We start from the raw sequence: 14,069 nt of genomic DNA, 5'->3' as shown, positions 1-14,069 counted from the left end.
AAGGGATTAAAAACCGTTTGTTTAGGACTGACGCGCACCAGTGACATGGCCAAATAGTCCGGCAAACACGGAACCGAGACTCGTGAAGACATACTCCTCGTGGATCTGTAGCCATCCATGGAAAGAAACGCTTGGAACCTTTCCTCCATTCTTTTCTTTCCTTTTGAACCTCTCTGCTTTTCTCCCAACCATTGTAGCGTTCCATTTCACAGATCTATAGAATTGAGGTCGCCCCGCCACCACCTCTAGCGTAACAACGTCTATGCAGGTACACCAACACAGATGTCAATCACTTGTATTACATGCCAATTGTCCTTGGCATTCTTGCCAATGATCGATTTTGCTTGTGTTCGCTAACATACAAATATGGGGCAACACCATCAATGATGAACGTGAGGTTCGGCCATGAGGCGACGGCGGCGGAGGGGCACACCCCCGCGTGGCTAAGTCCGCAGCTAGGTGCGGAGTTATTCAAGCCGTGTGCCACTCACCCCTACCTAGTGAAGAACGAGTGTAACCATTACTGCCTCAACTACGCGGGAGAGGAAGGCGCCATCTGCTGCACCCAGTGCGTCTCCGCCCACCGCAACCACCACGTCATCCATGTATGTAACGCATATAGGATAGAACATTGACGTGTGTAGCTTAATATATTCACGTCTCCGACGCGCACTAATGATGGCAGCGGTGTTTTGGATGGATGCAATTTCAGATTCGAAAGTCTTCATACCGCGAAGTGATCTAGGTGGCAGAGCTAAAGGCAGTGGCGGATGTCTCGCAGGTGCAGATGTACGTCATCAACTACGACATGGTGGTGTTCCTGAACCGGCGGCCGCAGGCACCGCTGCATGACATCAAGTGCATTTTCCCCGCCGGCGCGTGCCTGGAGTGCGGACTGGGACTCATGGATGCCAACTTCCTCTTTTGCTCCCTGAGCTGCAAGGTACATGCACACGTCTTACCGTCGCCTCTTTGGTGTGCTTATTACCTTCCATATTTGTGAGTTCGCTGTCAAGGCACCACGTGTCTCGATACAATCACTTAACTGAAAACGGTCTTTGAATGGATGGACAAGGTCTAACATTAGAAGGTACTATCGTTTTTTTGTGAAATATAGCACCGTGTGGATGAATAGGGTAGTAAATGTCATGGATGAAATGTGCCTATCATTTTTGGAAAATAGGCTATCTCTTGGGCCGAAAATTATTGTTGTAGCCAATTAAGACGCTTTTAAATTGCAAAGTGCCCTTTCTTAGGCGCCCGACACATCTGGATGGAGGTAGTAGTGGATGCGGCCGGGATGCAAACCTAACTGATGGCCTTGATGCCACCTAGTTCACGATGGGCTCACAAGCTCCAAGCTCTCCCATGTATTAGCTCGCACGCGATCTAGCGTGTGATTCCATTGCGAGCACTATTTTTCTTTTTCCTCCCGTTGCCCACCCCACTAGCGACGGCCGCCTGCCGCCCTGACCACCCATGACTAGTAGTGCTACCCTCGAGTGCCTTGCCGCTCAACCTGCTTGAGCGCCCTAGCCATCCCTCTATCTATTGGTCCCTCCTCCGGTGTCGGGAGTACCCCTGACAATGCTAAGTTTCACAAACATTCGCATTGATTTCATCAACATTGAAAATGTAGCTTATCTTTATGGATGTGTGATGAGGTGCCTTGGTGTAGGTGTTTGTTGGTTTCACTAGATAATGTTCGTAAATTAAAAAGTAAAATCTGAAGAAAATCTAATAGCATGAGCAATAATCAGTAATTTAGTCGTATATGTAAAGCCAAGACCATCTACTTAGGTCACTCATTATTTTCCAGGTTAGGGATATTGGAGAGAACTTCACAACACCCACATTCTATGCAAAAATATGATTGTATGCATTATGCACAAAAATACATCCTAATAGACACCTGGGCCATCCATGCTTTAAGTTCTATATGTTCCTAAGTGGCGCATAATCTTTTGACCCGGAATTGCCTCTTAATCGGTCACATCGCATTCCTTCGAGCACATCATATTTTGATTGAAAAAACTATGAATATAATCTTTGTACTTTGGATGTTATTTCTGAAAACTCTATTACTAATATGAGCTCGAAGATCTACTAGCATAGAATACATATGCAATCTTAGGCATTTGCTTGTATGGACATGAAATTTTGCTGGACAGTTTTTTCTTTTTTCAATAACTTACACTTATTGGAGTATATATGAGCATCATGATCAATTATGTTTGCCACATTTGTATGCACTACCTAGCTAGTTTATAGACTTTACTAATGAAAATGTTTGTTTCTTGTTGATGTCAACTTGATGGAATGGTGTCTGATTCGAATCTAACATTCATTATTGATCCAAGACGCAACCAGGAAGACTCGAGCTTAGAAACAGAAGAAGAAGAAGAAGAAGAAGAAGGCGGTGATGGACTACCGGGGTCAAGCAACCACCCGCCGGGATGGATTAGCTACCACTGCCGACCCCGGAAGGGCATCCCTGAATGGGAACCCTTCTATTGATCTTGGTTATTTTTCGTTGGTTTTCACCAATTTAGACATGCTTTTTCTTATTCATAACAAAAATTTTCATCAGAGTTTTTTATCTTTTACCTCTCATGGAGATGGGTCAAGACTAATTTTCCGAATTGTTCAATAATGGTGAGCTGGCTCCCTCAAAGATACATTATGCATGTTGTAATGCAATCATTTGGTGCTTATTTAAAGTGTTGTGGATGCTCTTGTTGGGGAACGTAGTAATTTCAAAAAAATCCTACGCACACGCAAGATCATGGTGATGCATAGCAACGAGAGGGGAAGAGTGTTTTCCACATACCCTCGTAGACCGTAAGCGGAAGCGTTATGACAACGTGGTTGATGTAGTCGTACGTCTTCACGATCGACCGATCCTAGTACTGAAAGTATGACACCTCCGCGATCTGCACAAGTTCAGCTCGATGACGTCCCCTGAACTCTCGATCCAGCTGAGTGTCGAGCAAGAGCTTCGTCAGCACGACATCATGATGACAGTGATAATGATGCTACCGACATAGGGCTTCGCCTAAGCACTATGATGATATGACTGAGGTGGATTATAGTGGAGGGGGGCACCGCACACGGCTAAGAGAACAATCATCAACTTGTCTGTCTATGGGGTGCCCCCCTCCCCCGTAAATAAAGGAGTGGAGGAGGGGGAGGGCCGGCCCTCTACTATGGTGCGCCCTAGGTAGTCCTACTCCCACCGGGAGTAGGATTCCCCCCTTTCCAAGTAGGAGTAGGACAGAAGGAAGGGGAAGAGAGAAGAGAAGGAAGGAGGGGGTGCTGCCCCTCCCCCCTAGTCGAATTCGGACTAGGACTTGGGGGGGGCACGCGGCCTGCCCTAGGCAGCCCCTCTCTCTCCTCCTAAAGCCCAATAAGGCCCATATACTCCCCGGGGGGGTCCGGTAACCTCCCGGTACTCCAGAAAATGCCCGAACTCATCCGGAACCATTCCGATGTCCAAACATAGGCTTCCAATATATCGATCTTTACGTCTTGACCATTTTGAGACTCCACGTCATGTCCGTCATCAAATCCTGGACTCCGAACTACCTTCAGTATATCGTCACCGAACGTTAAGCGTGCGGACCCTACGGGTTCGAGAACTATGTAGACATGACCGAGACATGTCTCCAGTAAATAACCAATAGCGGAAGCTGGATGTTCATATTGGCTCCCACATATTCTACGAAGATCTTTATCGGTCAAACCGCATAACGATATACGTTTGTTCCCTTTGTCATCGGTATGTTACTTGCCCGAGATTCGATCGTCAGTATCTCAATACCTAGCTCAATCTCGTTACCGGCAAGTCTCTTTACTCGTTCTGTAATGCATCATCCTACAACTAACTCATTAGTCACATTGCTTGCAAGGCTTATATTGATGTGCATTACCGAAAGGGCCCAGAGCTACCTCTCTGACAATCGGAGTGACAAATCCTAATCTCGATCTATGGCAACTAAACAAACACCACCGAAGACACCTCTAGAGCACATTTATAATCACCTAGTTACGTTGTGACGTTTGGTAGCACATAAATTGTTCCTCCAGTATTCGGGAGTTGCATGATCTCATAGTCATAGGAATATGTATAAGTTATGGAGAAAGCAATAGCAACAAACTAAACAATCATCGTGCTAAGCTAATGGATGGGTCAATTAAATCACATCATTCTCTAATGATGTGATCCCATTAATCAAATGACAACTCATGTATATGGTTAGGAAACATAACCATCATTGATTCAATGAGCTAGTCAAGTAGTGACAAACTAGTGACACTCTGTTTGTCTATGTATTCACACATGTACTAAGTTTCTAGTTAATACAATTCTAGCATGAATAATAAACATTTATCATGATATAAAAAAATATAAATAACAACTTTATTATGGCCTCTAGGGCATATTTCCTTCAGTCTCCCACATGCACTAGAGTCAATAATCTAGATTACATTGTAATGATTCTAACACCCATGGAGTCTTGGTGCTGATCATGTTTTTCCCGTGTGAGAGGCTTAGTCAACGGTTCTGCAACATTTAGATCGGTATGTATCTTGGAAATCTCCATGTCTCCCACCTTGACTCCACCATTCAATATAAATACATATCCGGTTTGTGACTTAGAGTCATCCGAATCAGTGTCAAAGCTTGCATCGACGTAACCATTTAAGACGAGCTCTTTGTCACCTCCACAAACGAGAAACATATCCTTAGTCCTTTTCAGGTATTTCAGGATGTTCTCGATCATTGTCCAGTGATCCGCTCCTGGATTACTTTGGTACCTCCCTGCTAAACTAATAGCAAGGCACACATCAGGTCTGGTACACAGCATTGCATACATGATAGAACCTATGGCCGAGGCATAGGGAATGACTTTCATTTTCTCTCTATCTTCTGAAGTGGTCGGGCATTGTGTCTGACTCAACTTCACACATTGTAACATAGGTAGGAACCCTTTCTTTGACTGATCCATTTTGAACTTCTTCAAAACTTTATCAAGGTATGTGCTTTGTGAAAGTCCAATTAAGCGTGTTGATCTATCTCTATAGTTCTTGATGCGTAATATATAAGGAGCTTCACCGAGGTCTTTCATTGAAAAATTCTTATTCAAGTATCCTTTTATGCTATTCAGAAATTCAGTATCATTTCCCATCAACAATATGTCATCTACATATAATATCAGAAATGCTACAGAGCTCCCACCCACTTTCTTGTAAATGTAGGCTTCTCCAAAAGTTTGTATAAAATCATATGCTTTGATCAGACTATCAAAGTGTATATTCCAACTCCTAGAGGCTTGCACCAGTCCATAAATGGATCGCTAGAGCTTGCACACTTTATAAGCACTTTTTGGATCGACAAAACCTTCTGGTTGCATCATATACAACTCTTCTTTAAGATATCCATTAAGGAATGCAATTTTGACATCTGGTTGCCAAATTTCATAATCATAAAATATGGCAATTGCTAAAATGATTTGGACGGAGTTAAGCATCGCTACGGGTGAGAAGGTCTCATCGTAGTCAACTCCTTGAACTTGTCGAAAACCTTTTGCAACAAGTCGAGCTTTGTAGACAGTAATATTACCGTCAGCGTTAGCCTTCTTCTTGAAGATCCATTTATTCTCTATGGCCTACCGATCATCGGGGAAGTCAATCAAAGTCCACACTTTGTTCTCATACATGGGTCCCATCTCAGATTTCATGGCCTCAAGCCATTTTTTGGAATCTGGGGTCATCATCGCTTCCTCATAGTTCGTAGGTTCGTCATGGTCAAGTAACATGACTTCCAGAACAGGATTACCGTACCACTTTGGTGCGGATCTTACTCTGGTTGACCTACGAGGTTCGGTAGTAACTTGATCAGAAGTTTCATGATCATCATCATTAGCTCCCTCACTAGTGTAGGAATCACTGGAACTGATTTCATTGATGAACTAATTTCCAATAAGGGAGAAGGTACACTTACCTCGTCGAGTTCTACTTTCCTCCCACTCACTTCTTTCGAGAGAAAATCCTCTAGAAATTCTTAGCAACAAATATCTTTCCTTCGGATCTATGATAGAAGGTGTACCCAACAGTCTCCTTTGGGTATCCTATGAAGACACATTTCTCCGATTTTGGTTCGACCTTATCAAGTTGAAGCTTTTTCACATAGGCATCGCAGCCCAAAACTTTAAGAAACGACAACTTGGGTTTCTTGCCAAACCACAGTTCATAAGGTGTCATCTCAACGGATTTAGATGGTGCCCTATTTAACGTCAATGCAGCCGTCTCTAAAGCATAACGCCAAAATGATAGCGGTAAATCAATGAGAGACATCATAGATCGCACCATATCTAATAAAGTGCGGTTACGACGTTCGGACACACCATTACGTTGTGGTGTTCTAGGTGGCGTGAGTTGCGAAACTATTCCGCATTGCTTCAAATGAAATCCAAACTCATAACTCAAATATTCACCTCCACGATCAGATCGCAGAAACTTGATTTTCTTGTTATGATGATTTTCCACTTCACTCTGAAATTCTTTGAACTTTTCAAATGTTTCAGACTTATGTTTCATTAAGTAGATATACCCATATCTGCTCAAATCATCTGTGAAGGTGAGAAAATAATGATATCCGCCGCGAGCTTCAATGTTCATTGGACCACATACATCAGTATGATTCCCAATAAATCTGTTGCTCGCTCCATTGTGCTGGAGAACAGAGTTTTAGTCATCTTGCCCATGAGGCATGGTTCGCAAGTACCAAGTGATTCATAATCAAGTGATTCCAGAAGTCCATCAGAATGGAGTTTCTTCATGCGCTTTACACCAATATGACCTAAACAGCAGTGCCACAAATAAGTTGCACTATCATTATCAACTCTGCATCTTTTTGCTTCAATACTATGAACATGTGTATCACTACTATCAAGATTTAGTAAAAATAGACCACTCATCAAGGGTGCATGACCATAAAAGATATTAATCATATAAATAGAACAACTATTATTCTCTGATTTAAATGAATAACCGTCTCGCATCAAACAAGATCCAAATATAATGTTCATGCTCAACGCTGGCACCAAATAACAATTATTTAGGTCTAAAACTAATCCCGAAGGTAGATGTAGAGGTAGCATGCCGACGGCGATCACATCGACTTTGGAACCATTTCCCACACGCATCGTCACCTCTTCCTTAGCCAACCTTCGCTTAATCCGTAGCCCCTGTTTCGAGTTGCAAATGTTAGCAACCGAACCAGTATCAAATACCCAGGCACTACTACGAGTATTAGTAAGGTACACATCAATAACATGTATATCAGATATACCTTTCAATTTGTCATCCTTCTTCTCCGCCAAATACTTGGGGCATTTCTGCTTCCAGTGACCAGTTCCTTTGAAGTAGATGCACTCAGTCTCTGGCTTAGGTCCAGACTTGGGTTTCTTCACTTGAGCAGCAACTGGCTTGCTGTTCTTCTTGAAGTTCCCCTTCTTCCCTTTACCCTTTTTCTTGAAACTGGTGGTCTTGTTGACCATCAACACTTGATGCTCCTTCTTGATTTCTACCTCTATAGCCTTTAGCATTACGAAGAGCTTAGGAATCATTTTATCCACCCCTTGCATATTATAGTTCATCATGAAGCTCTTGTAGCTTGGTGGCAGTGATTGAAGAACTCTGTCAATGACACTATCATCATCAAGATTAACTCCCAGCTGAGTCAATTGGTTGTGGTAGCCAAACATTCTGAGTATATGTTCACTAACAGAACTATTCTCCTCCATCTTGTATCTGTAGAACTTATTGGAGACTTCATATCTCTCAATCTGGGCATTTGCTTGAAATATTAACTTCAACTCCTGGAACTTCTCATATTCTTCATGACGTTCAAAACTTCGTTGAAGTCTCGGTTCTAAGCCTAAAGCATGGCACACTGAACTATCGAGTATGCATCAGCTTTGCTCTGCCAGACGTTCATAACGTCCGGAGTTGCTCCTGCGGCTGGTCTTGCACCTAGCGGTGCTTCCAGGACGTAATTCTTCTGTGCAGCAATGAGGACAATCCTTAAGTTAGGGACCCACTTCGTGTACCTAGTTGCTACCATCATCTTTCAACTTAGCTTTCTCTAGGAATGCATTAAAATTCAATGGAACGGTAGCACGGGCCATCTATCTACAACAACATAGACATGCAAAATACTATCAGGTACTAAGTTCATGATAAATTAATGTTCAATTAATCAAATTGCTTAAGAACTCCCACTTAGATAGACATCTCTCTAGTCATCTCAATGATCATGTGATCCATATCAACTAAACCATTTCCGATCATCACATGAGATGGAGTAGTTTTCAATGGTGAACATCACTATGTTGATCATATCTACTATATGATTCACGGTCGACCTTTCGGTCTTAGTGTTCCGAGGCCATATCTGCATATGCTAGGCTCGTCAAGTTTAACCCATGTATTCTGCGCGTGCAAAACTGGCTTGCACCCATTATATGCGAATGAGGAGCTTATCACACCCGATCATCATGTGGTGTCTCGGCACGACGAACTGTAGCAACGGTGCATACTGAGGGGAACACTTATACCTTGAAATTTAGTGAGAGATCATCTTATAATGCTACCGCCGTACTAAGAAAAATAAGATGCTTAAAAGATAAAAATCACATGCAATGAAAATAAGTGATACGATATGGACATTGTCATCTTGTGCCTTTGATCTCCATCTCCAAAGCACCGTCATGATCACCATCGTCACCGGCTTGACACCTTGATCTCCATCGTAGCATCGTTGTCGTCTCGCCAACTATTGCTTCTACGACTTTCGCTATCGCTTAGTGATAAAGTAAATAAATTACATGGTGACTGCAAGTCATACAATAAAGCGACAACCATAAGGCTACTGCCACTTGCCGATAACGCTTACAAAACATGATCATGTCATACAACAATTTATATCTCATCATGTCTTAACCATATAACATCATAACATGCCCTGCAAAAACAAGTTAGACTTCCTCTACTTTGTTGTTGCATGTTTTACATGGCTGCTATGGGCTTCTAGCAAGAACCGTTCTTACCTACGCATCAAAACCACAACAATTTTTCGTCAAGTGTGTTGTTTTAACCTTCAACAAGGACCGGGCGTAGTCAAACTCAATTCAACTAAAGTTGGAGAAATAGACACCTGCTAGCTACCTGTGTGCGAAGCACGTCGGTGGAACCAGTCTAATGAATGCGGTCATATAATGTTGGTCCGGGCTGCTTCATCGAACAATACCACCAAATCAAAGTAAGACGTTGCTGGTAAGCAGTATGACTATTATCTCCCACAACTCATTGTGTTCTACTCGTGCATATAACATCTACACATAGACCTGGCTCGGATGCCACTGTTGGGGAACGTAGTATTTCAAAAAATTCCTACCATCGTGCAAGATCTATCTAGGAGAAGCATAGCAATGAGCGGGGAGAGTGTGTCCACGTACCCTCGTAGACCGAAAGCGGAAGCATTTAGTAACGCGGTTGATGTAGTCGAACGTCTTCGTGATCCAACCGGTCCAAGTACCGAACGTACGGCACCTCCGCGTTCAGCACATGTTCAGGTCGATGACGTCCCTCGATCTCTTGATCCAGTTGAGGACGAGGGAGAGTTCCGGTAGCACGACTGCCTGGTGATGGTGATGATGAAGTTACCGATGCAGGGCTTCGCCTAAGCACTATGACGATATGACCGAGGTGTGTAACTGTGGAGGGGGGCACTGCACACGGCTAAGAGAAGACTTGGTGTGCCTTTGGGGTGCCCCACTCCCACGTATATAAAGGGGGGAGGAGAGGTGGCTGGCCCAAGGGTGGTGCGCCAGGTGTGGGGAGTTCTACTAGGATTCCCTAGTCCAAGTAGGAATCCCCTCTCCTTTTTCCTTTTTCAGAATAGCAAAGAGGTAAAGAGAGGAGGACTAGGAGAGGGAAAGGGGGGTGCTGCCCCCACCCCTTCTCCAATTCGGATTGGCAAGGGGGGGTGCCACCTCCCCAGCCGTCTCTCCTCCTCTAAGGCTCATGTGTGGCCCATTAACTTCCCGGGGGGGTCCGGTAACCCACAATACTAAAGTAGCCGTCTCTAAAGCATAACCCCAAAATGATAGCGGTAAATCAGTGAGAGACATCATAGATCGCACCATATCTAATAAAGTGCGGTTACGACGTCCTGACACACCATTACGTTGTGGTATTCCAGGTGGCGTGAGTTGTTAAACTATTCCGCATTGCTTCAAATGAAGTCCAAACTCATAACTCAAATATTCATCTCCATGATCAGATTGCAGAAACTTGATTTTCTTGTTATGATGATTTTCCACTTCACTCTGAAATTCTTTGAACATTTCAAATGTTTCAGACTTATGTTTCATTAAGTAGATTTACCCATATCTGCTCAAATCATCTATGAAGGTGAGAAAATAACGATATCCGCTGCGAGCTTCAATGTTCATTGGACCACATATATCAGTATGATTCCCAATAAAGCTGTTGCTCGCTCCATTGTGCCGGAGAATGGAGTTTTAGTCATCTTGCCCATGAGGCATGGTTCGCAAGTACCAAGTGATTCATAATCAAGTGATTCCAGAAGTCCATCAGAATGGAGTTTCTTCATGCGCTTCACACCAATATGACCTAAACAGCAGTGCCACAAATAAGTTGCACTATCATTATCAACTCTGCATCTGTTGGCTTCAATACTATGAACATGTGTATCACTACTATCAAGATTTAGTAAAAATAGACCACTAATCAAGGGTGCATGACCATAAAAGATATTACTCATATAAATAGAACAACCATTATTCTCTGATTTAAATGAATAACCATCTCGCATCAAACAAGATCCAGATATAATGTTCATGCTGAACGCTGGCACCAAATAACAATTATTTAGGTCTAAAACTAATCCCGAAGGTAGATGTAGAGGTACCGTGCCGACGGCGATCACATCGACTCTAGAACCATTTCCCACATGCATCGTCACCTCTTCCTTAGCCAATCTTCGCTTAATCCGTAGCCCCTGTTTCGAGTTGCAAATGTTAGCAACTGAACCAGTATCAAATACCCAGGCACTACTACGAGTATTAGTAAGGTAAACATCAATATCATGTATCTCAGATATACCTTTCAATTTGTCATCCTTCTTCTCCGCCAAATACTTGGGGCATTTCTGCTTCCAGTGACTAGTTCCTTTGCAGTAGAAGCACTTAGTCTCAGGCTTAGGTCCAGACTTGGGTTTCTTCAGTTGAGCAGCAACTGGCTTGCTGTTCTTCTTGAAGTTCCCCTTCTTCCCTTTACCCTTTTTCTTGAAACTGGTGTTCTTGTTGACCATCAAGACTTGATGCTCCTTCTTGATTTCTACCTCTGAAGCCTTTAGCATTACAAAGAGCTTAGGAATCGTCTTATCCATCCCTTGCATATTATAGTTCATCATGAAGCTCTTTTAGCTTGGTGGCAGTGATTGAAGAACTCTGTCAATGACACTATCATCATGAAGATTAACTCCCAGCTGAGTCAAGTGGTTGTGGTAGCCAAACATTCCGAGTATATGTTCACTGACAGAACTATTCTCCTCCATCTTGCAGCTGTAGAACTTATTGGAGACTTCATATCTCTCAATCTGGGCATTTGCTTGAAATATTAACTTCAACTCCTGGAACATCTCATATGCTTCATGACGTTCAAAACATCGTTGATGTCCCGGTTCTATCCGTAAAGCATGGCACACTAAACTATCGAGTATTCATCAGCTTTGCTCTCCCAGACGTTCATAACGTCCGGAGTTGCTCTTGCAACAGGTCTTGCTCTTAGCGGTGCTTCCAGGACGTAATTCTTCTGTGCAGCAATGAGGATAATCCTTAAGTTACAGACCCACTCCGTGTACCTAGTTGCTACCATCATCTTTCCACTTAGCTTTCTCTAGGAACGCATTAAAATTCAACAAAACAATAGCACGGGCCATCTATCTACAACAACATAGACATGCAAAATACTATCAGTTACTAAGTTCATGATAAATTAATGTTCAATTAATCAAATTACTTAAGAACTCCCACTTACATAGACATCTCCCTAATCATCTAAGTGATCACGTGATCCATATCAACTAAACCATGTCCGATCATCACGTGAGATGGAGTAGTTTTCAATGGTGAAAATCACTATGTTGATCATATCTACTATATGATTCATGCTCGACCTTTCGGTCTCAGTGTTCTGATGCCATATCTCCATATGCTAGGCTCGTCAAGTTTTACCCGAGTATTCTGCGTTTGCAAAACTAGCTTGCACCCATTGTATGTGAACACAGAGCTTATCACACCCGATCATCACGTGGTGTCTCGGCATGATGAACTGTACCAACGGTGCATACTCAAGGAGAACACTTATACCTTGAATTTAGTGAGAGATCATCTTATAATGCTACCGTCGAACTAAGCAAAATAAGATGCATAAAGGATAAACATCACATGCAATCAATATAAGTGATATGATATGGCCATCATCATCTTGTGCCTTTGATCTCCATCTCCAAAGCACCGGCATGATCATCATCATCACTAGCTTGACACCTTGATCTCCATTGAAGCATCGTTGTCGTCTGGCCAACTATTGATTCTACGACTATCACTACCACTTAGTGATAAATTAAAGCAATTACATGGCGATTGCATTTCATACAATAAAGCGACAACCATATGGCTCCTGCCAGTTGCCGATAACTGTGTTACAAAACATGATCATCTCATACAATAAAATTTAGCATCATGTCTTGACCATATCACATCACAACAGGCCTTGCAAAAACAAGTTAGACGTCCTCTACTTTGTTGTTGCAAGTTTTACATGGCTGCTACGGGCTAAGCAAGAACCGTTCTTACCTACACATCAAAAAACCACAACGCGGCATAGTGATTGCTTTTTGATCTTCAGAAAGAACCCTGTTTATTGAATTTGATTCAACTAAAGCTGGAGAAACAGACACCCACTAGCCACCTGTGTGCAAAGCACGTCGGTAGAACCAGTCTCGCATAAGCATACGCGTAATGTCGGTCTGGGCTGCTTCATCCAACAATTCCGCTGAATCAAGAATCAGCGGAATAAACTCCTTTGTGTTCTACTCCTTTGTGTTCTACTCGTGCCCACAACTCCTTTGTGTTCTACTCGTGCATATAACATCTATGTATAAACCTCACTCGGATGCCACTGTTGGGGAACGTAGTAATTTCAAAAAAATTCCTAGGCACACGCGAGATCATGGTGATGCATAGCAATGAGAGGGGAAGAGTGTTGTCCATGTACCCTCGTAGACCACAAGCGGAAGTGTTATGACAACGCGATTGATGTAGTCGTACGTGTTCACAATCGACCGATGCTGGTACCAAAAGTACGGAACCTCCATGATCTGCACACGTTCGGCTCAGTGACGTCCCACGAACTCTCGATCCAGCTGAGTGTCGAGTGAGAGCTTCGTCAGCACGGCGGCGTGATGACAGTAATGATGATGCTACCGTCGCAAGTCTTTGCCTAAGCACTACGATGATATGACTGACATGGATTATGGTGGAGGGGGGCACCGCAAATGGCTAATAAGAGATCAATGATCAACTTGTGTGTCTATGGGGTGCCCTCCTCCCCCGTATATAAAGGAGTGGAGGAGGGGAGGGCCGTCCCTCTACTATAGCGCGCCCTAGGGAGTCCTACTCCCACCAGGAGTAGGATTCCCCCCTTTCCAAGTAGGAGTAGTAGAGAACGAAGGGGAAGAGAGAAGAGAAGAAAGGAGGGGGCACCGCCCCTCCACCCTAGTCCAATTCTGACTAGGCCTTGGGGGGCATGCGACCTGCCCTAGGCAGCCCCTCTCTCTCTCCCCCTAAAGCCCAATAAAGCCCATATACCCCCTGGGGGTTTCCGGTAACCTCCCGGTACTCCGGAAAATGCCCGAACTCATCCGGAACCATTCCGATGTCCAAACATGGGCTTCCAATATATCGATCTTTACG

At 43.5% G+C, this 14,069-nt stretch overlaps 1 protein-coding gene across 1 annotated transcript; it reads left to right on the top strand.

Moving 5' to 3' along the window:
* Positions 1 to 383: 383 nt before the first annotated feature.
* Positions 384 to 2,517, top strand: LOC147964640 (protein RGF1 INDUCIBLE TRANSCRIPTION FACTOR 1-like). The gene is made up of 3 exons (XM_087530077.1): positions 384 to 605; positions 746 to 943; positions 2,371 to 2,517. The coding sequence occupies exons 1-3, from the start codon at positions 384 to 386 to the stop codon at positions 2,515 to 2,517; spliced, it is 567 nt and encodes a 188-aa protein (XP_087386203.1).
* The last annotated feature ends 11,552 nt before the right edge of the window (positions 2,518 to 14,069 follow it).

Source organism: Triticum urartu, chromosome 6A (genome assembly GCF_056163025.1).
Source record: "Triticum urartu cultivar PI428250 chromosome 6A, HENAU_Tu73, whole genome shotgun sequence".
Taxonomy (NCBI): Eukaryota; Viridiplantae; Streptophyta; class Magnoliopsida; order Poales; family Poaceae; genus Triticum; species Triticum urartu.
The sequence above is the reverse complement of the archived record's forward strand: the minus strand, read 5'-3'. Positions and strand labels throughout refer to the sequence as shown.

Bases quoted from the DNA above. Each gene is read 5' to 3' on its own strand.
- LOC147964640 (XM_087530077.1), top strand. From the start codon at position 384: ATGATGAACGTGAGGTTCGGCCATGAGGCGACGGCGGCGGAGGGGCAC. The intron at 606-745 runs GTATGTAACGCA...GAAGTGATCTAG, and splicing joins GCAACCACCACGTCATCCAT to GTGGCAGAGCTAAAGGCAGT. The intron at 944-2,370 runs GTACATGCACAC...AGACGCAACCAG, and splicing joins TTTGCTCCCTGAGCTGCAAG to GAAGACTCGAGCTTAGAAAC.